The 20,864-nt window shown below is 62.6% G+C and overlaps 4 protein-coding genes across 4 annotated transcripts; 2 read left to right on the forward strand and 2 right to left on the reverse strand.

The window, feature by feature from the left end:
• Nucleotides 1-333: 333 nt before the first annotated feature.
• CHLRE_03g197550v5 (uncharacterized protein) lies at nucleotides 334-3,732 on the reverse strand. The gene is made up of 7 exons (XM_001693245.2): nucleotides 3,135-3,732; nucleotides 2,884-2,957; nucleotides 2,497-2,750; nucleotides 2,215-2,398; nucleotides 1,923-2,094; nucleotides 1,652-1,811; nucleotides 334-1,456 (listed from the first exon to the last, which is right to left on the reverse strand). Exons 1-7 carry the CDS (start codon nucleotides 3,635-3,637, stop codon nucleotides 1,178-1,180), a joined length of 1,626 nt encoding a protein of 541 aa, XP_001693297.1. The 5' UTR covers nucleotides 3,638-3,732; the 3' UTR covers nucleotides 334-1,177.
• A 94-nt stretch (nucleotides 3,733-3,826) lies between these two features.
• CHLRE_03g197600v5 (uncharacterized protein) lies at nucleotides 3,827-9,004 on the forward strand. The gene is made up of 10 exons (XM_043061273.1): nucleotides 3,827-4,135; nucleotides 4,234-4,484; nucleotides 4,620-4,694; nucleotides 4,815-4,908; nucleotides 5,078-5,336; nucleotides 5,423-5,481; nucleotides 5,607-5,900; nucleotides 6,020-6,265; nucleotides 6,365-6,649; nucleotides 6,743-9,004. Exons 1-10 carry the CDS (start codon nucleotides 4,022-4,024, stop codon nucleotides 7,145-7,147), a joined length of 2,082 nt encoding a protein of 693 aa, XP_042926402.1. The 5' UTR covers nucleotides 3,827-4,021; the 3' UTR covers nucleotides 7,148-9,004.
• Nucleotides 9,005-9,007: 3 nt separating this feature from the next.
• Nucleotides 9,008-11,309, reverse strand: CHLRE_03g197650v5 (uncharacterized protein). Its single transcript, XM_043061274.1, has 6 exons — nucleotides 11,229-11,309; nucleotides 10,743-10,931; nucleotides 10,451-10,525; nucleotides 10,082-10,305; nucleotides 9,780-9,909; nucleotides 9,008-9,629 (listed from the first exon to the last, which is right to left on the reverse strand). Exons 1-6 carry the CDS (start codon nucleotides 11,274-11,276, stop codon nucleotides 9,501-9,503), a joined length of 795 nt encoding a protein of 264 aa, XP_042926403.1. The 5' UTR covers nucleotides 11,277-11,309; the 3' UTR covers nucleotides 9,008-9,500.
• Nucleotides 11,310-11,462: 153 nt separating this feature from the next.
• On the forward strand, nucleotides 11,463-20,834 carry CHLRE_03g197700v5 (uncharacterized protein). The gene is made up of 22 exons (XM_043061275.1): nucleotides 11,463-11,622; nucleotides 11,822-11,867; nucleotides 11,954-12,049; nucleotides 12,158-12,362; nucleotides 12,499-13,496; nucleotides 13,607-13,729; nucleotides 13,875-13,937; nucleotides 14,060-14,294; nucleotides 14,422-15,242; nucleotides 15,357-15,569; nucleotides 15,696-15,977; nucleotides 16,129-16,223; nucleotides 16,319-16,411; nucleotides 16,610-16,754; nucleotides 16,894-17,016; nucleotides 17,119-17,244; nucleotides 17,651-17,830; nucleotides 17,967-19,320; nucleotides 19,477-19,623; nucleotides 19,766-19,793; nucleotides 19,961-20,048; nucleotides 20,181-20,834. The coding sequence occupies exons 1-22, from the start codon at nucleotides 11,564-11,566 to the stop codon at nucleotides 20,415-20,417; spliced, it is 5,757 nt and encodes a 1,918-aa protein (XP_042926404.1). The 5' UTR covers nucleotides 11,463-11,563; the 3' UTR covers nucleotides 20,418-20,834.
• The last annotated feature ends 30 nt before the right edge of the window (nucleotides 20,835-20,864 follow it).

Consider the following 20,864-nt stretch of genomic DNA (forward strand, 5'->3'; position numbering starts at 1 on the left):
GCACAAGCACAGCAGGCAACAAATCAAACAGCAGGAAATCCTCGAGCCACAACACTCCTTACTGCTGCCGTGCTGCGGCCTACCATATACTGTTTGCTTATGCTATGCTTGCCAGCACCCGAACTAGACACCGGCCGGCCTCAACCTGCGCGCCGGCGCCGCTTCTTGGGCGGCGCCGCGCTCTCCTCCTCCCCGTGGCTTCGGGGGAAGGGGCAAGGGCGGCAAGCCAACCTCAGTAATGGTCGTTGGCCACAGTTCAACGCGCAGCTGTAAGGCAGAGTGCCTGATGAGTGTGATGGATCAGGCGAAGTCAGTGCCCCTTGAGATAAAATTCAGACGTGTGTTTGATTACAGCTCACCCTCGCCCACTGTCCAGCCGACCGGGGCATCCGAGGCGAGGGCATCCGAGCCTATCTCGCCCTCGCCGCGTTCCCACACAATGAAGCAACAAATAGCACGTGCTACGCCTAGGAAAGGCGACAACCGCAACGGTTAAGAGGGCTAGCACTGCACAAACCGCCGGTCCGACAGCTCCACACATGAGACACATCTCGGACCTAGGCCGGACTGCGTGATGGGAATCCCCGCGCAGCGCCTACACCGCAACCCTAGCCGCAACCGAGTCATATGAGCGCCGCCGCGGGCCACGGTGGGTACCGTCTACAGACGGATCGAGCAGCCCTAAAGCCCGCGCAACGCTACATTGTTCCTTGAAGACGGGGCAGTTTTTGGGCTGAGCGCCCACGTTTCTCTTGGGAGGGAGAGCCAACTTTCTTGTCCACTGTGGCACTCCCTAGGCATTTCCCAGGCACGCTTCGCAGTGATTGGCCAGTAGCATAGACGGAATCTCATCAAAAACTTATTATGTGCATCTGGTATGATTGCTCTACGTTGCCCGCTCGTTCCAGCGGCCCAGCACAGCCAGGCACAGCGTACTGTCGCGCTGCCGTCACATGGTCACACTGCTGATGTTACCAGTTGCCCAAGTGCTGTACCTCGCTGGATGCTAACCCACCTAAACAGACACCGGCCAACCTCAACCGCGCGCCTACTCCGCCCTTGGCTGCACCACAGCCTCCTCCGCTTGGCCTTGCCTTCCACGCAGACGTCGCCGCCACTGGTGCCGCGCTGCAGTCGCCAGGAGGAGCTCATGCACGGATGCCAGTGCTTAGGGCGATCAAGCAAGGACAGACGTCAGCAGCGCTGCCAGTTCCGTTGGTGTGCCGTACGCGGGCTTGACGCGCGCCTCCCGCAGCACGCACTCCTTGAGCTTGTCGCCGTAGGCCAGCGCCAGGCGGTTCACTGCGTTGCGCGCCATGCCCTCCAGCGCAAACGCCACCTCGTCCACCGGCTGCAGCGTCACGTTGGTGACGCGGCCCGAGATGGAGGTGGTCATCAACCCCACCTGCCGCGCGAGCCTCTCCAATGTTGAGGCGTGCCGCGACCGCGTGGCTGTCTGCAGTGTCAGGTGAACGTAGCATGCTCAGACTCATTGCCACGTTAGATGCCTATCCGCGCGACGAGCATAAGGCGTGTCCTTGTATGGCCCCTCAGGACGCATGGTGCAGTACACGTCGTGTACCACGTAGGCCCCTCAAGCTACTATACTCGGTTTACAACCAGGAACTCCCGCGGGCACTGGGGAACCCACCACAAACTTGGTGTAGTGCTGCAGCACCAACACCGCAGACAGCAGCGTGAGTGCTATGTCAGGCAGTGCCGGCTCACACAGGAGCACCACACCGAAGCGGTCCTCGCCACGCTGCGCCGCCACTGTCAGACCGCACAGCCCACGTAGGCACCAGCCGACCCTGGAGTGCGGCCGTGGCGACGTATCGAGGCATACTTCTTCAGTCAACGGGCAACGAAGGATGCGGCCAGTAAACGGACATACGGTTGCGGTATTGCTTCGCAATACCCACCTGTAGTACTTCGCGCGAACGTTCCAGGCGGCTAGGTCCTGCTCTCGGCTGATGACGCGCAGACCGGTGCTGGGCGACATGCGCAGCACGTTCCACCGTACAGCTGCAGCCCCGCCTCCCGCCCCGCCAGCCGCCACAGCTGCCCCTGGCCTGGACAGCGCTGCCGCCTCCGCTGCACACCAAGGGGTCAACACTAACGTCACTCTGTGCCACGTTCTTGTGCAGGCACCACCAGTCCCCAACAGAGTGCCGATGCACGACACACTTGCCACCCGCCAACACAGGCACTCACCTGCCGCTGAAGGTAGCGCCGCCGCCAGCGCAGTGGTGAAGTCGCGCACTTCTCCCAGCATCAGTGCTGCCACCGGACCCCACGCTGCCCTGCCGCTCTCGTCGGCGAAAATCGCCGCGCGCCGCCAGGCAGCGTCGCCACCTTGCCCCTCCGTGGTAAGCGCCAGATCCAGCAGTGCCAGGTCCTGCATTGCGGACAGGTATCCTGACTATAGTCTTTACTGCACCCCTTACACCCGCTGAGCACCTGCCACACTTGCACAGACTAGCAGAGTGGGCGCACCTGCATGATGGTGTTGCTGCTCGCCAGCTCAGCCAGGAGCGGCGCGTTGGCGTCGGCGTCACCCGGCCGCGCCAGCTGCAGCCTCTCTGTGAACACCAGCTGCAGTAGTGCGCCACCCAGCGCCCAGCACAGCGAGCACAGCCCCGCCGCTACGCCCCAGCCGTACAGCAGCCGCGGGTGCAGAAGCAGCGACTGTCGCAACAGCAGCGCCAGGCCAAGAGCCGCCGCAGTGATGTGCGTTGCCGTAAGGACCGCTGCAGTGGAAGTGAAGCTTTGCTCAGAAAACTATTGGGATTGGATGAAAGCTGGCGCGTGGCTGTCAGCTGTGTGCTGCGAGGCCAGCCACAATACTGGCATTGCCTTCTCCCAGTCGCCCCTTGCCCTAACCTGACGGTATGCGCTCCTTCAGGCGGAACCAGCGGTGCCGTTGCAGCACAGGGTAGCTGAGTACGTCACAGCCCCTGCGCAATACGGACACCGTGAGTGAGGCTTGCCAGTAAGGCGGCGTCTCCTCAGAAGGTACTGCATCTGGCTCGTTTGGCCAGCGCAAAGCGCAACACGTACACTTTTATCATCTCCCTGGTGTTTTCATCTCCATACCATCATGCCAGGCCTCACACTCATCATGACACACGCACCTGACAAGGTAGCCGACCGAGTAGCACACGCCGAGCAGCATGCCAAACCACAGACTCCACGCGCTGGTCGCGGCGGGGCCCACCTTCAGCCGCGCGTAGAGCACGCAGTACGCCGCGCCCCCAAGCATGTTGAGCCCGAAGAACATTGACGTCGCCACGAAGTGGCTCCACGTGCGCCCGCGCACGACCACGCGTGTCAAGAAGAGCGAAATCCAAGTGCGCCCATGGATGCCCAGCTTAGGAAAGGTCACCGGCGCGAACTCGTTCGACGCCAGGACCGCACGATGGCCAACTAGCGATGTCAGTTGCAGCCCATACAGCAGCACGTGCATAAGAATGCCCGACGGCCGATACAGCAAGCTGCCGAGACTAGGCGGCATCGCAAGCAGCGCAAATATAGAGTTTGCCAAACCGATCGCGGCTGCATGCCATACAGCAGCGCCTATGAGTTTCCAAGTAAGCGCAGGCGGCTCGGCAGCGGAGGCAGTCTGCCCCGGCGCCATTTTGCAAGACCTGCCCTCTACACCCCTTCGCGCTTTCCTAAAGCCAACATAAAATTTGAGTGCGCTTGAATGATGCCTGACGACTTGGACACTGCACAAGGTTTAGCAACGGACTCTGCATTGGTTTTCAAGTTGCGATCCAGGCTTTCTCGCGTGCCTTCTCGTTGCAGGACTTCTAATACGTATACTCCAGTATGGCTGGTGATCCTTGAAATATTTATAGGGCTTGCAGCGAGGATTATCGAGTCAGCTGGCGAAGGCCTGCGCTTAATATTAAGGCCAGTCCCTATCATACAACCTAAACACTGTGAGAGCCAGCACACCAAAAGGTAGCGCGCCTTTACCCTTAAGAGGGCAGCCGCCCTCGGGCGCACCTGCGTCAACATGCAACAAGGAGGGCCTCTCCGCAGCGTAACAAACACGTCGGGCGCGCCGCTGACCGCCGCCTGTCCTGCGGGCAAGCATCCGAACGCCACTAGCCAGCGAGCAGACACCAAGGTGGGTTGCAGCTTGAAACACCCGCCCCTCCTCGGTCAGGCTGGAACTGTCGTCTTGTACGCTGCTTGGCCTCATGTCCCCAGTTGCCGTTTGTTCAGGGCGCGCCACCCCCATCACTCACGGGGTTAATGCAGCACCATGTTGTGCCCGCCGGCGGCTACGATGCGAGCAATGCAGCGGGTGGCCCCGCCGCCAAGAGGCCCCGTGTGGAAGATGTGCTGCAACAGCACGCGCCCCGTGAGCAACTGCTGGTGTCGGAGCTGATGGGCTGGCGCAGTAGCCAGCAAGAGCCTTCAGCCATGGGCGCCAGTATTCTCGGAAACAACGCAGTGGCCGCAGTGACTGGCGGGTGAGTGGAGGCAAATGCGAGAGTGCAAGAGGGAATAGAAGCGTGCGGTTTAATACATGCTGTGTCGCCCTGTAGCTGCTTGTCGCCATCTGGGTTTTATGTCATGCCATGTTTTCAATCCGGTCGTTTGAACAGGCAAACAGACTTTCGCGCCCTGTTCTCGAGAGGTGCACCACAAGTGCAAGCGCCCGCGATCCAGAACGCCCCAGGGTACGTGCAGTGTTCAGGCCGTCTACACTCTTTGAGCCATAGCCAAACCGGGGCGTGGATGGGACGCGTGTGAGCACGCAGCCAGGCATACCTTATAAACCATCATTCCTGCTCACGCAGAGGTCTGAATGCGGCGACGGCAGGCCTGCGGACATTCGCAGACGTGGCAACGCGGCCTGCAGTAGGCCCAGACGACGTAGGGCGCATGGACGTGGTGAGTGTGGGTGTTGGGCACCTTGGATTTCTTTGTGCTGGGCACACACATCGAGGCGGACCGTCACCACCCAAGATTCTTGCTGTCGCACGGCATGTCTGGTGGCTTTCAAAGCATGATAGCATGCCCTAATGTACCCAAACGTTCCCGCGCTACTCTCCATAAACAGATGGGCGCCATGCGCGCAGCGTACACGACAGCTGGCTCGGCGGTGGCAACAGCCCCGCTGGGTCCCGGCTGCGACGGCGGTGCCGGCTCTGGTCCCGACACCGCGGGGGGTGTGGCCGCGGGCACCGCTTCAATATGTCTGGAGAACCTGACGCCTGACCAGGTGCCTGTGGACTGGAGCATAAAGCGCAGTCTGACCTTCAGCAGCCACGCTCCCTTCACCGTACACGAACGTGCGCAGCAGGCACCAGCACGCGCAAGTGAGTGTTGTTGAGTGTGGATTCGTCAGACGCCGCTGTTGTCGCTTATCTGTTTGTTGACCGCTGCACATTTTCGGATACCGCAGGGTGGCGCGCGATGCAGGGCGTCGTAAACCTTGACCTGGACTCACTGAATGACGATCCGGTACGATCTGGGTTTCGTCCATTTGAGTCAGGTAGCCGTAAGAACCCAGGGATAGCGTAAACGATGCTCAAACAACTTTAAGTTCCGACGTGACATGCCATGCTTGACCTTGCTGCACTCAACAGGCCGCACAGTACCTAGGCTGCCAACTCAGCTGGCGCCACCCTGAGATTGTGCTGGACCCCGCCAGCATCTGTGCCGCCGCCCGCAGCGCTGTAGCCCCGGCGTCCACAGCCGCATCGGCGGCCGCTGCCCAGGCCGGTGCCGCGACCAACTTTGGTGGCGGTGCGTTGGCCAGCAGCGGCGGCGGCGGGGCGAGCGTGCTGACCTTGCGCCTGGCCGCCTGGCGTAATGCGCTGCACAGCCTGTACAGCAGCTATCGCAGCGGCACCTGTGAGCTCTTTTACGTCGTAAACCCGGTGCGTGCTGTCACTGTTATCGTAACACGTTAGCTTGCCATGCTGACGGGATGTAGAAATCGGACTGCAACTTGAAGTCTGTGTCTAAAGCGCTCTGGTGCTGCGTGCCTTCCCCTCAGGCTCCCAAAGGCCCCTACGCGGCCCTCTTCGCCGCCAAAGGCATCCGCGGCTGCAAGGAGGTCTGCGCTGTCGTCTCGCAATCTACACGGCTACTGCGCAACCGCCTTTCGGCGGGTGGCGTGCCCTTCACCATGCCTCTGCACGAACAGCAACAGCCGGCGGCCGCACCAGGCGGAGACATGGCAGCGTCAGCTGCCAAGGCGGAGGAACAAGCGGATGGCGACCTGTGCGACGAGAACCCGCAGGTGAGCTCCGCATGCCAACATGCCACCAATCCTCGAATGTACCCCAACAAGCCCACAAGCTTGTATGACTGACTGTGTTGGCTACTTCGTTGCCTGCAGAACAATGCGCCAGCGGCCCAGGTGCTGGGCACAGGTGTGGCAGACAACAGCCGGCAGTCGCTGCTGCTGATGCGGGGGCCGCGTGCCGTACACGGGCTGTACGACTTCCTGCTGAACGACACCGGCTACCCGGGGCTGGGCAAATCGGGCAGCACAGGGGTGGGGCTGGCGCCGGGGGCATCGGCTGCTGCAGCGGCTGCGGCGCAGGAGGACGTGGCGGATCTGCCCATGCTGCTGGCGCCCGCACCGTTCGAGGGCGGCGCGGCCTGGCGGCCTACCATCAAGGTGAGGCACGTCAACACGTTCACCGTCGACGCTGACCGTGTTGTCAAACCTTTACGTTACGGTACTCACTTCTGCCCCCGTCCCTCTGTCCAGGCGCTGACCATGGCCAAACTTGACGGCGCAGCTGCGGGGCAGGCTCCTCAGCCTCACGGCGCTGGAACGGGCGACGCGGGGACAGCGGTGACGCACGTGCTGCAGCTCAACGGGCCGTTGCCGCCCTGGACAGTGCGCCGCATGTGCGGTCTGCTGTCGCAGCTGCATCACGCGGGCTACAGCGTGACCGTGGAGGCGGAGGCCTACAGCATCCCGCTCAACAGCACAGTGCTGGAGCAGCCGCCAGGAGACGCGGGCGCCGAAGTGCGGCCCATGTTCACGCAGGGGGGTGCGGTGACGCTGGAGGAGCTAATTGCCTGGCACCAGCCGGTGGTGCTGCCGGCCGGCCGGCCGGTGAAAGGCATGACATGCAGCGAGTCACAGCGGCTGAGTGTGCGCCTCTAAGGAGTGTGTGCAGGTCGAGCGGCGATGCGCGGGTTAGCAATGTTCAGGGCATGCGTTTCGGCCTTCCGGGGATACGTTCTGTTTATGGCGTGCGGATGAGACTCGACTACTGCTTATTGACCGGTATTTATTCACAAATCATCGCTGTCAGCGCGCTGCAAGTATTCATTTGTGGATGTCGTAACTTTTTGAGCACGCCGCGTTCAAGCAGCAGAACGGGACTACCGTAAATCGAGGTCGGTGGCGCGGTCTAAGGGCACCCATCGTTACCATGTTATCGGGTGCGGATGTTCGTGCTGCGTGGCTGGAGTGAAGGATGCAACACACATAGAGCGAGCGTGTATGTGCCCGGCATCAGCACGGCGGAATAGCAACTGAGTGAACTTGCGCGTGGCACGGTGCCTTCGCACCTAACCACCTCTTCTGACTCCGCACGCATTCGCGTTTCGCACTTGAAGCATCTTTGGTGCGTAGGACGCTGCTTGTGACGGCCACGGGCGCCAGCTGCACGCTTGCATGTCGCGCCAAAGTTTGTGCCTCGCAAGCCAACCGTTCGCAAGATACCGACGGACATGGATCGGTGTGTGGGCCAGATCTACATGCGCACCCTAAGCATAGGGCGTGGGGTTGGCAATTTGGCATGGCACAGTACGGTACATGGCCTAGAGGACCTGAGTAAGGGTGCCAGACATCTGTTACTGTGCAGGAAACATCAGCGCACCGCAGTGCGAATGCAGGTCACGCACTTCAATGTCGCGCACTACGCATATGGGGCCGAGGCTTCTGAGAACTGGGCCGGGCCAGAAGGGCTCGGCTTTGGGGCTGTGGGACCGCCGGACCGGGCTGCATGGAGCTGGAGCGTCGGGTTGGAAGGCCATGGGCCTCGTCAAATTGCAAGAAGGCGACCACTCGATTGTCCCAGTATAAGAACATAATAGCTCGTTTCACATACGCAGGTGGCAGCGCGGGCCGCAGGCCAGTACATTTGGTCACAGAAGACCAAGTCTGCACTGCTGGCATGGCTGGCGGAACAGGGTCCGGGCAGGCTGAAGTGGGCCAAAGCAGTTCAGTACTTGCAGGCGCTAGACTGCGAGTTGCCAGACAAGACTGGCACGGAGCTGCAGAAGGCGGTCATGGACGCTGGCAGCAATCTCAAGAGGCAGCTTGGGAAGCAGCCAGCGCAGGCTGTGGTGGCGGCATCGGGATCGGGCGACGAGGAGGAGCCAGCGGGTGGCGGCACCGGGATCGGCAGCGGCGGCTGAAGCCAAGGGCGTGGCTGGCACTGCGGAGTGTGAGGGTTGGCGAAGAGTTTAGAGCCAGGCGCAGGACCAGGACAAATGCGCCAGCAGGACAGGACAGGACAAGACAGGGTTGGTAGGTGCGCGGGTTCAGGGTTTCGGGCCCTGGAGGTGCAGGTGGGAGCAAATGGGACGCGGTGTGCATGTCATGACGCAGAATAAGCACTTTCCCGTGGATACGTGGGAGCAGTTGTGGACAGCACGGGTTGGATGTGAGCTGTGGAGAGTCATGTGCGCTGTGCAGGATGCGTGGCATGAAATGAAGCAAGGCGGAAACGGGGGGGTTGATGTGTGAGGTTAGCGAGACAGAGGCATGACAAGGGTGACAGAGGCAAGACAAGGGTGACTGCGTGACTTGAATCGAATGCTGTGCGACAACAGTGCGCAATCAACTCAGGCAACGGTGAGATGCAAGCCGATCCCCGTGGGAGCGTGCTGGAGTCGTTAGCATGTACGAATGCGTGATTTTGGACAGACGTTGGTTAGAAGGCAAGTGCGGCGTGCGAGAGCGTGCTGACGTTGACCCTCGGTTTGTGCAGTGAATTGAGAATGTGCGAATAGCGGCTGTAGCGGCTTCCAGAATTCCTGCCGTGCACACCTTGACCTTGTCAACGTCACTGGCGGGACCGGGGGCATCCGAGGCTTCCACTCGTTGCGTTGCCACACGGGGCAACGCAAGTGTTTGGTCCACGCCTAGTACAAGCGATAACCGGGGCGGTGAAGTAAGGCTAGCCAGGGCTGCCAGGCGCACAAAAAGCGCAACCGGCGGGCAATCGGGCACACCACATCCTCTGCCAAATACTTTAGCCCGCAGCTATTGCTTCAGCACGCACCGCGTAAGGCTTCGTGCACTTCTTCCATACATATTTCCATAGCTGCGCCCTGGCAGCTTCGAGTGCTGTCACTTGACGTCAGTTCCTTCGGGTCACACAGGGTCACACAGTACCAAGCTCACATGCACACCGCTCACGCTTAGTACGCCACTCAGTTCCTCTCTAAAACAATACTCAGGTCCAGCGGTCGCCCCAATTGTCCCGACTTTAGTACACACTCTCTTACACGCGACGGTACACAAAGACCTCGCCGTCCGGCCGCGTGCGTGCAATGCGCATGTCGCTGTCCACGTACGTAATCTCCACAGCAACGCGGGTGGAGCCGGGGCCACGAATGCCCTCGACAATCTCCTGCAGGGGGTAGGATCGTGGGGTAGGATGGAACGATGGGATACCGTACGTAAATCGTAACCCGCAGAGCTGGAAACCTTACCACCACAAGACCTAGCGCAGCTCCAAGAACTCCAGTGCGCGCCTAAGCTTAACCAGACGCGCACTCACCTGCACCGGCACCGACACGTTGTCCACGAAGGGCAGCACGTTGCTGTTGGACACGCGGGTCGTCTGCACCGTGACGTTGAGGTTGCGGGGCGGGTCAACCTCCACCTCACTGGTTGTCACCACAGTGCCACTGCGAGGGACACAGCAGGTCAGGTCCGTTCGAGGCAAGACTCAATCACTTCATGCCTTTACTCAAGTGCGTGCCTACACAGAGGTCCCAACCAAGGCGTCCAACCATTCGTTGATGGCTTCATGCCATATCACACCTCCTCCCCGCAGCTCCGCACGATACAGAGCCCTACCGGATGGCGGGGAAAACCTCAATGTCCACCTCGCTGATGAGCTTGCCCGTGTCGAAGGATATGGTCTGGAAGGCGGCACCGATGGTGGCGCCTGGCAGCGAGTCGGTGAACTTGAAGATCTGGGACGCGATATCGCGGCTTTGCACCAGGCCTTCCTGGAAGGCCCAGAAGAATGGCGACGAGCGGAACTGCTCCACGCTGCTGTAGATGAGCTCCCACTTGCCCTGGAATGGAGCAAGCGACCAATACTCAAACCTAGCGATGCAAGTCTGCGTCAGTACGGCTAAATGTGCACTGACAACGGTGAACCACATCGTGCACACCATCCGTAGCGGCTGTGCAGTCTCCAAGCCGCCTAGCACCACCCACCTGCACGGCGTTCATGTCCACTGGCGCACCAGAGGACTGCACCGCCTCCTCAAGCACATCCACATACGTGCTGACCTGCATGCGCGGGCATAGCAAGTCAGCGACGGCGGTGTGCTTCCATTATCTATCTAACTCCTGCTGCCGGAAAAACTCGGTGCAGGTATGAAACCCTCCGGCGGCGGCTTTGCTTTCTAAAGACTTCCTGCCTTGCGACCTTCAACCGACCGCCGGACTCCCCCCCCCATCAGCTTGCACTAAGCGTCTTGCAGTTGCTCTGCTCCGCCATGCTCACCTCGTACTTGTCATTGCTCGAGGCTAGAGCCCCGCGGTTCAGACCAGCAACCTTCTTCAGCAGCTCCAGCTTCGTGGGGATAAGGTCGTCCGTGTTGAGGCTCTCAAACGCCGCCACCCGGTGCCGCAGACGCTCCGCGTTGCGGGGCAGGGAAGCGGCCAGGTTTCGCCGGCTGCATGGTGCCGGCACCTACATGGCATCGCAAGGCGTCGGGATACGCGTGGACACCGCCGCTTGACTCGGCCACGCTTGGCACGGCGGTTGCTATCCGGGTTGATGAAAGCAAACACCTAAAGCAGGGGCTTAACCTCCAGGCACAGAGTCTGCTTCTTTCGACGCGCTTCCACTCAGCGACCCAGTTGCGCCAGCGCTGGAGCGGGCTGGCCCACCCGATGCCATCAGAGGCTACCGGGCGACCCCCATCGGCCTCGCGCATTCGATTTTACTTGTTATATTGCACTTTCTATACTTGCGCTGGGGACTTACCTGGCGCGAAAGGGCGATCCGCCCAGAAGTAGAAGTTCCCAGCGCCATCGGGGCTACGGACTAGGGGTTCAGGTAAAATGCTATACTCTACAGCATATACTTGCAACGAGTTGAATGAGTGCTGAACAATGAAACAATCGCGTGCTGCAATTCGCATTTTTGCACCTGCATGCCGACCGGTCGAGCCTGCAATACGCAATAGATACAGAAGCTATTGTGTTTTGGTACGACTGTAAAAGAAGCTACATCGCTGCGATTGCAAATTTTGACTTCAAGGTTCAAAGCTGTCTTCAACCAAAGCTGTCGGCAATAAGTAGTGTCTGCGGGTCGCAGCCATGCGGCCTGCTAAAAAGCAGAAGACTGAAGTGCCGCGCTGCCCGACAGTCTGGGCATTGTGAGTTTTGGGAGCATGGCCACGATGCATGCTCAGGCTTTTGGCGCACCGCATGCCGACCGGTCGGCATGCGGTAGCTGACTGTCAGGGTGCCGCACCGGCAGGGTGCCGTGCCGGCAGGGTGCCGCACCGGCAGCCGGCCTTCCCACCGTAACAGTCCCTGTGACCCCCTCTCGTGCGCCTCTCGGGCTGGAAACAGGACCGACGCGGCGCTTTGGGAGCCGTATGCTTTGATTGGGAAGCAGGTGAGGCAGGCTCAGGCCAGTCACAGTAGCTTCAGCACCCTCACCAGCTGCAGATGCCCATACCTGAATTCCTTGTGCCGGCGCAGGTTCGCGTGCTGTGGCCGGGGGAGAATCGCTACTTCGCTGGCACCATCGTGCAATACTTCCCAGACTCGTGCGAGCATGAAGTACACTATGAGGACGTAAGTGTATCTGGGCCAGAACGGGTTGGCGTGTGGCGCGCGCTTAAAGTGACTACATATGGCGCCAACTGCCTTACGTGCCCACGTCGTTCTTCTGGCGCTGAACAGGGCGACGAGGAGTTGCTGGTGCTGGCAGCGGAGAAGGTGCAGCTGCTGCCAGAGTGTGTGCGGACCCTGCCGCCGCCCGCTCCAGCCCAGCTGAGCACTCTGGCGAAACGCCTTGACGACCTGGCCGCGTCTCTGGAGTCCCGCGCACTGCAGCAGCGCACGGGCAGGGGGCGCGCCACGCTGAAGGAGGAGGATCGACAGAAGTGTGAGTGCGATGTTTGAGTGCACGGCACCCAACAAAGCATGCTGCTTACCATGTTTTGCCGGTGTACTTGTCAAAATATCATGTAACGATGTTAGGTATGTTTTAACACACCGGTACGGTCCGCATCATCGTACAGTTGAGATGTACCGGCGGCGAGCCGGTGAGGTGCGGCTGGCCAAGGAGCGGCGAGAGCTCATGCTGCGCTTAGAGTGCCAGCACCAAAAGCAGCGGCAGCCGCTGGACCGGGCGAGCTCGGGGGTCGACCCCGCGTCACCCACGCCGCAGCGCAAGCAGACAGCTCAGAAGCGCCTAGGGGTTACTGGCCCCGGTGTCATTCCCCTGGGCGCTAAGGCAGCCGCCGGTGCCAGCCGGCCGTCTCGGGCGGCGGCCGCAAGCGCAGCGGCTGCTATCGCTGCGACCTCGCAAGGTCGGCGGTGCGGGACTGCGGTGGACACAGCGGCTTTGTCCGCCGCGGCTGCGGACGACGAGGCCACAAGTAGCCCAGAGGTCCCATTCCGGGTGTGCTCCCCGGGATCTGCGAAGCGGCGCAAGCAACTGCTGCAACAACAGCACGGCTTCCAGCAGCCGCTAGGCAAGCCCAAGGGAAAAAGGGGTGGCAAAGCATGCAAGGTATCTGCTGACAGCAGCGATATCATGGCCCTGGACAGCACAGGGGGGCTAGACCTGGACTCGGTGGCGGCAGAGCTGCTGCAGGGCGGCCACCCCTGGGCGGGAGCATGGGCAGGGGGCAGGAAGGGCGCCAGCGCGGATGTGGGACGGCTGTACGTGCCGCGGCCATGGCCAGCAGTGCCCGTCAGCGTGCAGGCCGCGCCGGTAGCGGCGGCTCCAAGCATCGGCGCTGCTAAGGTCAGCGCACCCTTGCAGCCAGAGATTGCCGGTGTCGCTGATGCTGGGGCCAAGCAGCCTGACGGCACTGCCGCGGGCGGGGAAGCTGCCGCTGCACCTGGGTTGCAAGAGGGCACCGCAGCGGCGCTGGGGGAGAACTCTGGCGGCGAGGGCAAGGCGGTGGATGAGGACCGCCGCCGCGCTAGTGCGGTGGCAGATGAGCTTCGCACCGCGTACCAGCACTTCCGCGAACACTGCGCTGGCTTCAAGCAATACCACGAGCTGCAGGTAAGGCAGGCCAATCACATTTGCGTTGTAACAAAGCTCCAATCGTTTCAGTGAAGCCTCAGTCATGCGACGATGCTGGCCTTTGATACCGTCTCTGTTTGATGCCGCAGGTGGCTCTGTGGCTGGCGCCGGAGCAGCTCGTGGGGCGGGAGCTGCGCGTGCTGTGGCCGGACGAGGAGGCCTGGTTTTGTGGCCGCGTGACTAAGTACATGCCGGAGCAGGGCACGCACACAGTGAGTTGGCATTGATAAGGTTGTACTGTGACTTCGTGGTTGTGCGCTTAACCCCTGCATCTAGCACTGGTGCTCCAGCACTGCTTGTGTAGACGCTAGGATGCTGCTAGCGGTGCGTAAGAGGTCTGCGGTACTGGCTTTGCAGGTGGAGTACGACGACGGCGACGTAGAGCACCTGCACCTGGCCGCGGAGGAGGTCCGCCTGCAGGTGAGAAGGATTCGCGGGAGGATGCATGGCCTGGTGTGCATATTCTAGCTGTGTGTGGGGTTATAGCTCATGGCTGTGGGCAATGCAATCAGTAAGAACGTTTCCCGACTCACCCTATGCAGCTGGTGCCGGGTGAGGCCGAGCGGGAGCTGGTGCCAAAGTCGTCATCCGCACTTCGGCACATGGCGGAGCTGATGGAGGCAAACGTGGCGCGAGCACGGCGACGTGTAGCGGAGCTGCGGGCAGGTGTTGCTCCAGGGGCTGCCGTGGCGGCAGCCCCTGAAGGCGCTGGAGACGGCCAGCAGCAGCGGGAAGCCCAGCCGGAGGCCGAGGACCCTGATGAGCTCGAGGCGAAAGGTACGGTGCTGGTGGAAAGCAGGCGTCACTGTGCCTACGTGCTCGTGATAACTCATTGTCAGGTTTGCATTGATTCCATGACTGGACCTCATGGCCTGCCTTTGCGTTATGCCCCATGCGCCTGCAGCGGACCGCTGGTGCAAGCGTGCTGCGCAGCTGCACACCCTGGTGGCGGCCATGGCAAAGGAGGAGGCGGAGTCGACCAAGGGGGAGGCGGCCAAGGAGGTGGCGGTGCCTCAGGCGGCAGGGGCAACACCTGCAGCCACCAGCGCCGTGGCTGCTGCTGCTGTTGCGGCGGCGGCGCCGGCGCAAGAGCCCCAGGCTGCACGCGTTGCTGACTTGGCGGCGGAGGCGAAGCCAGCCGGGCGCGGTAGCAGGAGCAGCAAGCAGCAGGTTGTGCAGCAAGCGCAGTCGGAGCAACCAGGTCTGGAGGCCCTGGATGATGGCGGCCTCAAGCATGGCAAGGCAGGCAAACGCGGAGCGCGCACCCAGGCTTCGGCCGCTTCGCAGGACAGCAAGAAGCACCGGCCGGGCCGTGGGCGCACGAGCGCGAGAAGCGCAGCTGCAGCACTTGCCCCCGCGGATCAGGACACGGTGATGCCTGAGGCCAAAGAGGTCGACACCGCCGCTGTTGAACCTACCAGCGAGGCAGCGCTTGCTGCCTCGCTTGAGGCTGCGTCCGCTCCAGCCGGGGCAGAAGGAGCGATCGCTGAGGCAATGCCAGCCGCAGGCACCGCAGACCAGATGGCAGAGCAGGGCGACGCAACCGCGGCCGCGGAGCCAAGCTCGCGGCCGGACGACTGGGCAACGGTGCAAGTGCTGCGGCCTGGCGAGGTGGTGTGGGCGCAGGTGCGGCGCTCGGCGCCGTGGCCAGCAATCGTCATCACGCGCGAGGAGGCAGAGAGGGAGGGCCTGGTTGGTGGCTCGCGGCTGGGTCACAACCACCAGGTGCGCCTCAAGAGCTCTTCCATGCGCAATCGTTGCCTTTACGGTTCCCGCGCGTCTTGGGACTGGTAGTTGTTACCCCACCCGCATCCCCGTTCGCCGCTACCCCATACGCAGGTGTTCGTGCGCTTCTTCGGCGACTACACCGTGTTCGCCCTGCCGGCAATCTCGGCGGGCGCCCGCATCCCCGACCGCGGCGCCGTGGTACCCTTCCTGTCGGGCCTGCAGCTGGGCTGGCACGCGCGCCGTGGCGCTGCCGGCGGGGCCGCAAGCTCGGCACATGCTCAGCGCTTCTTGCGGGCCCTGTTCGAGCTTCGCGCTTACATGACCGTAAGCGTCCGACAGCGCAAGCGTGCAACGTGCCGGTATTTCGCTGTTTGTACGCATGCCGACCGTGCGGGACTGTAAACTGGTCTGGAAACCGCTGATGTGTAACCACACCCTGTGAAACCGCAGGAGGGCGAGCTGCCGCGCGGCATGATTCCGCCCAACTTTGACGAGGACGAGGACGAGGAGGAGGACGGCTCGGAAGAGATCGCCACGGTGGCGGGTGGGCGCGGCAGCGCGGCTGCTCGCGGTCGTGGTGGCGCCGGCACCACCGCTCTGGACCCGCTGGCGGGCGCGGTGCAGCTGCCCTTCGCTGTGGGTCCCAAGCTGCGCATCCTGGCGCTGGGCGAGGTGGTGTGGCTCAGCCGGCACTTCCACGATGAGAAGTACATCTACCCGCTGGGTTTCAAGGTGCGAGCATGGGTCTCCCTGGCTTGTTGCGCTTGGGCGTTACGTCGCGGGGCAGGCGCTGCATGAGTACGCGGACGGAGTCAAACGCGCACTTCATTCATTGAGCACGGCCAGATGCCCAACGTTTTGACCCACATCGCCGCCATTGCAGGCGGAGCGCATGATGGGCAGTGGCGCCAGCGGGGGCAGGGAGGTGATGCACGTGATGGAGGTCATCAGCGAGGACGGCGTGCGCCCGCTGTTCAGGTGCGCCTAAGTGGCAAATACGGATGTGCAACCCAATTACGGGACCTGCAGATTAAATTACGTGGGGCTTCCTTTATTGTCTGCTTATGCACCAGGATAACGCCCGAGGGCAAGCAGCCAGTGACAGCGGACACCGCCTCCAAGACCATGAGGGCGCTGTTCGAGGAGGATGTCCGCGCCCGCGGCAGGTATGTTACACGGTTGCCAATTCCTGAAATACGGCAGAGGGTGCGTAAACTCTGCCGTAAGGCTTGCCCGGGTTGGCTGCTTCAGATGGCCAAGAGGATGCCGGCTTGAAAAGTACAGTATGTCATTCTGCGCTGCTCTGCGAGCCGGGACCAGTTGTCAACACGTCCGTGGGCTACCGCCTGGCCTGACACGTGCAGGGCCTTCGCGCGCACCGGTGCGGACCTGTTTGGCCTGAGCAACGCCCGCGTGGCGGCGCTGGTGCGCGCGCTACCGGGCGCCGAGCGCTGCGAGCGCTTCGCCAACTGGCCAGCTGACATGGAGAAGCCGCCGCCACCCACGCTGGTAAGTTCAGGTCAAGTGATCGACACGTGTACGACACCAAGCATATATTTATTCTGCAAGTATTCTAGCTTCTGGCAGTATTTGAGTGCAATCGTCATTCGGGACCGCAAGGAGCATCCCTTCCTTGGTGCTGCTGCAGACGCCGTACGAGGAGGCCCAGCGGCGGGCGCTGTACGCGCGGGCGCTGCGGTTGCCGGAGGGCGTGGTGGGCGTGCCCCAGACCAAAGCGGGCATGTGCTTCGAGTGCGAGGTGTGCGGAGAGGTAAGCTGCGACGGCGGATTGTTGCGGCTGGGCGCTCCATGTCATGCTGCGGTAACTCAAATGCGCTTATCAACATCGTTGGCTTGCGGTTGCTACACGCAGGACGAGGAGTCATCGGACGACGTGAAGCTGGAGTGCGACATGTGCCGTTGCGTCGTGCACACAAGATGCTACGGTGTGACACAGCCTCCGCCGCCCGGGGCGCTGTGGCTGTGCGACGTGTGCCAGGTGTGTGGGGCCGCGGCACATCCTACGGTGTCATCAGCCAAATTGAAATCATCATCGCAACAAACATTGGAAAACACCAAAACGTCGACAGCGTCTCGCGGCAAACAAGCGAAGCGTCTCGCAGGGCTCTCGCGTGCCATTACCGTAGCACAGATAATGCACAGCCACCTCTGTTCCCGTTCGTCTCCCGCGCCGCTTTAAGATGTCGGCCGCCGGGCCGCACGGCCCAGCTCCAAGTGCCACAACGACTTGGTCCAGCGTGGCGAACAGCGCAGCGAGGCCGAAGCCGTGGTCGCGCTGCAGTAGCACTGCCAGCTGCAGGGCATGCACATGACACACAATCCATCCATGCCCATGACACACAGTTACATCCGAAAACTCAGCTATGTATGTCCACAACTCGCAGATGCACGCGACGGGCCTGCCGGAGGAACTCTCGCCGCCGTGCGAGCTGTGCCCCGTGCTGGGCGGCGCCCGCAAGCGCACTGAGAGCGGCGGCTACGTGCACTTGCTGTGTGCGCTGTGGACGCCGGGCGTTACATTTGGCAACGTGGACACACTGGAGCCCGTCGAGGGTGTGGCCAAGGTAGGTTTATGCTGTGGATTCTCGGTAAGTAGCAAATCAAGCGGCAAGACACGTGCCGCGTGGGGTTTGAGATGACTCAGGTGAACTCTGCGACTAACCCACATGTGGTATCCGCCCGTCCAATACATCTTTACAGGCGGTGCAGAGCCGCGCGTCGCTGCGCTGCTCCCTGTGCTCTCAAATGCACGGCGCCTGCATCCAGTGCGCGGGCGACCGCTGCTACACCGCCTTCCACCCCATGTGCGCGCGGGAGGCGGGCATGGCGCTGTGCGAGCTGCGCCAGGGCAAGCGCGCCGCGGGTGCGCCAGGCCGCAGCAAGGGAGCTGCGGACGCCCCAGCGGACACCAGCGCGGCTGGGCTGGCAGCGCCTGGCGGACCTCAGGGGCGGTCGCGAGAGGCGTCGGAGGGCGGCGCAGGCGTGGATGCGGACGGGCCGCATGGCAAGGAGAACCAGCCCCAGCCTGGTGACGGCGGCAAGGCCGGCAGCGGCACGGCAGGAGCCACCAGGACCGCAGCCCCTTCGGCCGCCCAGGGCATTACATGCCCGCTTGCAGCCGCCACAGCGGCCGTGGCCGGCTCCGCTGCGGCGGGGCCGCTGCAGCGGCGCAATCGCAACCGCAACCGTGGCGGCCGCCATGGCAGCGCCTATGCCATGGCCGGCGTCACACTGGGCAAGGGCGTGACAATGGCTTGCTTTTGTCTGCGGCACGAGGAACTGGTCCTGCATCGGCATGAGTTCAAGCCCAGCTACCCCGGCGGCCGCTTTGCAGAGCGCCGCGCGGATCTGACTCGCGAGCAGCTGCGTGCGCGGCGCGACGCGTTGTTGGCCGCGGAAAAGGCCGTTGCCGCCGAGGCCGCCGCCCAAGCTGTCCAGCAAACGGAGCAGGAGCAGCAGCAACTGACACGGCAGAGCGTGGAGACGGGTCGCTCCATGTCGTTCGCCGACTGGCGCAGCCGCGGCCACCGTGCACCTGAGGCAGTGGCCATTGCGCGCGAGAAGCGCAGCTTCGTGCGGCAGCTGCCATACTTGGTGACGGGGAGGCTGCAACACAGCGAGGAGCAGGTGCGAGCGCTGGCACCGATTGCCATTGGGGCCAAGCCGACCAGCTGCCCACGGCCCACTGGAAGCGCACGCGCCAGGCCGGACGGACACGTGGAGCCCGAGGCCTCGAGCCTCCAACCGATTGCCGGGCTGCCGCGGCAGGACGCCGAGGCAACAGCCAGTATGCTGCCGGTGAGCACGCAGACGCCGGTCAGCGGGGCCGTGGTAGGCGGGTGCAAAGCCGCAGCCGAGGCCGAAGACAGCGGGCCCAGCGCGGAGGCGGTGGAGCACCTGCCGCTGGAGCTGCTGGCGGCTGCCACGGCGTCGGGGGCGCGTTCCGTGGCTGAGCGCTACTGGGCCATGCGCGCCACTGTGAGCGTGCGGCTGGCAGCCGGCAAGTCCGCGATCCACGGCTGGGGCGCGTTCGCCAAGGTGCCGCACAAGCGAGGTGAGCCGCACAGCGTGGAGCCAAGGGAGACTGACCAAAGGCTAGCCAACTATCTTGGCAGGCACTGAGTCCAGACGAAGCGCGCCCGGCTTCATCCTCCGCCCTTGACCTTGCCTGTGTCCGTGCACCACCCCCGGTAATCACATGGCCTTGCAGGAGACATGCTCATTGAGTACGCGGGAGAGCTGATCCGGCCGGTGGTGAGCGACGTGCGAGAGAAGCGCATGTACAACGACCTGGTGGGGTGCGGCACCTACATCTTCAGCTTAAACGGCCAGCAGCACATCGACGCCACCAAAGCAGGTATGCAAGGGTATGGCGCTGCGTGCCTTGGGTCCGCACTGCAACCTCCTTGCACATGCACAGTGTGGTGAGCCAGGGTCCACGAGCTTGCTAGGTCACTCAAGCCTAGCGTGTGCCCATCTGCACCCCTGCGCCCCTGCAGGCAACATGGCCCACCTCCTCAACCACAGGTATGCGAGCTCGTGACAGCCCCATGCGCGTATGGGCGGCGGGTTGTGAAATTGGGGCCGAGAATAGTCAGGCTGTGTATGCGCTGCCTTCGTCTTTGCCTTTCCCCTGCGATGTACGGTACTCACTATCCCCCCCCTGCCTCTCTCGTGCACCTGCTCAACCGCAGCTGCGACCCGAACTGCTACAGCCGCGCCATCACCCTGACCGACCCGCTCACTGGCGCCACCACCGACCACGTCATCATCACAGCCAAGGTACCGTACCAGTGATCCATTGCAGGCCGCGCTCCTGACATCCACCGCTATGACCACACACGCTTGCCACGCCGCTACAATGCCCGTACAACCATCCCCATCTTGTGCGTGTCGCCCCTTCCCGTCTCGCAGCGCGACCTGCAACCGTGGGAGGAGCTGACGTACGACTACCGCTTCAACAGCGCCGTGGAGCTGCCCTGCAACTGCGGCGCCGCGAGCTGCCGCCTGCTGGTCAACTGGCCGGAGGAGAGCCGTGACGGGGACGACGAAGAGGAAGGGAACAGCGGGGACGAGGGAGAGGAGCCGGGGCTGGGGTTGGGGGTGGAACAACAGGCGGGCGAGGCGCCGAGGGTCAGGGGCCAGGTGTAAAGACAGGTATGCTGAGGTGGCTCCGGAGTGGCCAGGGGTGCGGGTGCGAGAGGGGTAGGTACCGATTTGGGAAGTGGGTGACCAGCTAGCTGGTTCGGCGCAGGCGGCTAAAGCGTTCTGCGCAATGGTGATGGTGATCGCCACAGCACGGCAGCAGGCGGCATGAGCTAGAACAGAAGACGGGCATGACTGAGTTGTGGGGCGCGAGAGATTTGTGGGCGATGTGCACGGTGTGCAGGCTCGGGCAGGAGCGGGACAGGAGAGGATCGTGGCAGCTAGTGGTAGGAGGGGGCTATGGCGGACAATAACGAATACAATTGCAGTCCCTGCAAGTGTCAGAAAGTTGAGGCTGCGCTGCTGAGTTTGAGGGCGGTACGGAAATGGGCGGTCAAGGACACGCCGACGGCACGCGTACGACTGCAGGGGGGGGGGGGGCACTGGGTTTGT

Source organism: Chlamydomonas reinhardtii, chromosome 3, assembly GCF_000002595.2.
Source record: "Chlamydomonas reinhardtii strain CC-503 cw92 mt+ chromosome 3, whole genome shotgun sequence".
Taxonomy (NCBI): domain Eukaryota; kingdom Viridiplantae; phylum Chlorophyta; class Chlorophyceae; order Chlamydomonadales; family Chlamydomonadaceae; genus Chlamydomonas; species Chlamydomonas reinhardtii.

Excerpts from the sequence above, each read along its gene's own strand:
- CHLRE_03g197550v5 (XM_001693245.2), bottom strand. The coding sequence starts at position 3,637 with ATGGCGCCGGGGCAGACTGCCTCCGCTGCCGAGCCGCCTGCGCTTACT. Across the intron at positions 2,958-3,134 it reads TCGGTCGGCTACCTTGTCAG|GGGCTGTGACGTACTCAGCT; the intron begins GTGCGTGTGTCA and ends CGTATTGCGCAG. Across the intron at positions 2,751-2,883 it reads GAAGGAGCGCATACCGTCAG|CGGTCCTTACGGCAACGCAC; the intron begins GTTAGGGCAAGG and ends CTTCCACTGCAG.
- CHLRE_03g197600v5 (XM_043061273.1), top strand. The coding sequence starts at position 4,022 with ATGCAACAAGGAGGGCCTCTCCGCAGCGTAACAAACACGTCGGGCGCG. Across the intron at positions 4,695-4,814 it reads GCGATCCAGAACGCCCCAGG|AGGTCTGAATGCGGCGACGG; the intron begins GTACGTGCAGTG and ends CTGCTCACGCAG. Across the intron at positions 5,337-5,422 it reads GCAGGCACCAGCACGCGCAA|GGTGGCGCGCGATGCAGGGC; the intron begins GTGAGTGTTGTT and ends CGGATACCGCAG.
- CHLRE_03g197650v5 (XM_043061274.1), bottom strand. The coding sequence starts at position 11,276 with ATGGCGCTGGGAACTTCTACTTCTGGGCGGATCGCCCTTTCGCGCCAG. Across the intron at positions 10,932-11,228 it reads GGATCGCCCTTTCGCGCCAG|GTGCCGGCACCATGCAGCCG; the intron begins GTAAGTCCCCAG and ends GATGCCATGTAG. Across the intron at positions 9,630-9,779 it reads ACGTGTCGGTGCCGGTGCAG|GAGATTGTCGAGGGCATTCG; the intron begins GTGAGTGCGCGT and ends TACCCCCTGCAG.
- CHLRE_03g197700v5 (XM_043061275.1), top strand. The coding sequence starts at position 11,564 with ATGCGGCCTGCTAAAAAGCAGAAGACTGAAGTGCCGCGCTGCCCGACA. Across the intron at positions 15,243-15,356 it reads GGCTGGGTCACAACCACCAG|GTGTTCGTGCGCTTCTTCGG; the intron begins GTGCGCCTCAAG and ends CCCCATACGCAG. Across the intron at positions 19,321-19,476 it reads CAAGGTGCCGCACAAGCGAG|GAGACATGCTCATTGAGTAC; the intron begins GTGAGCCGCACA and ends ATGGCCTTGCAG.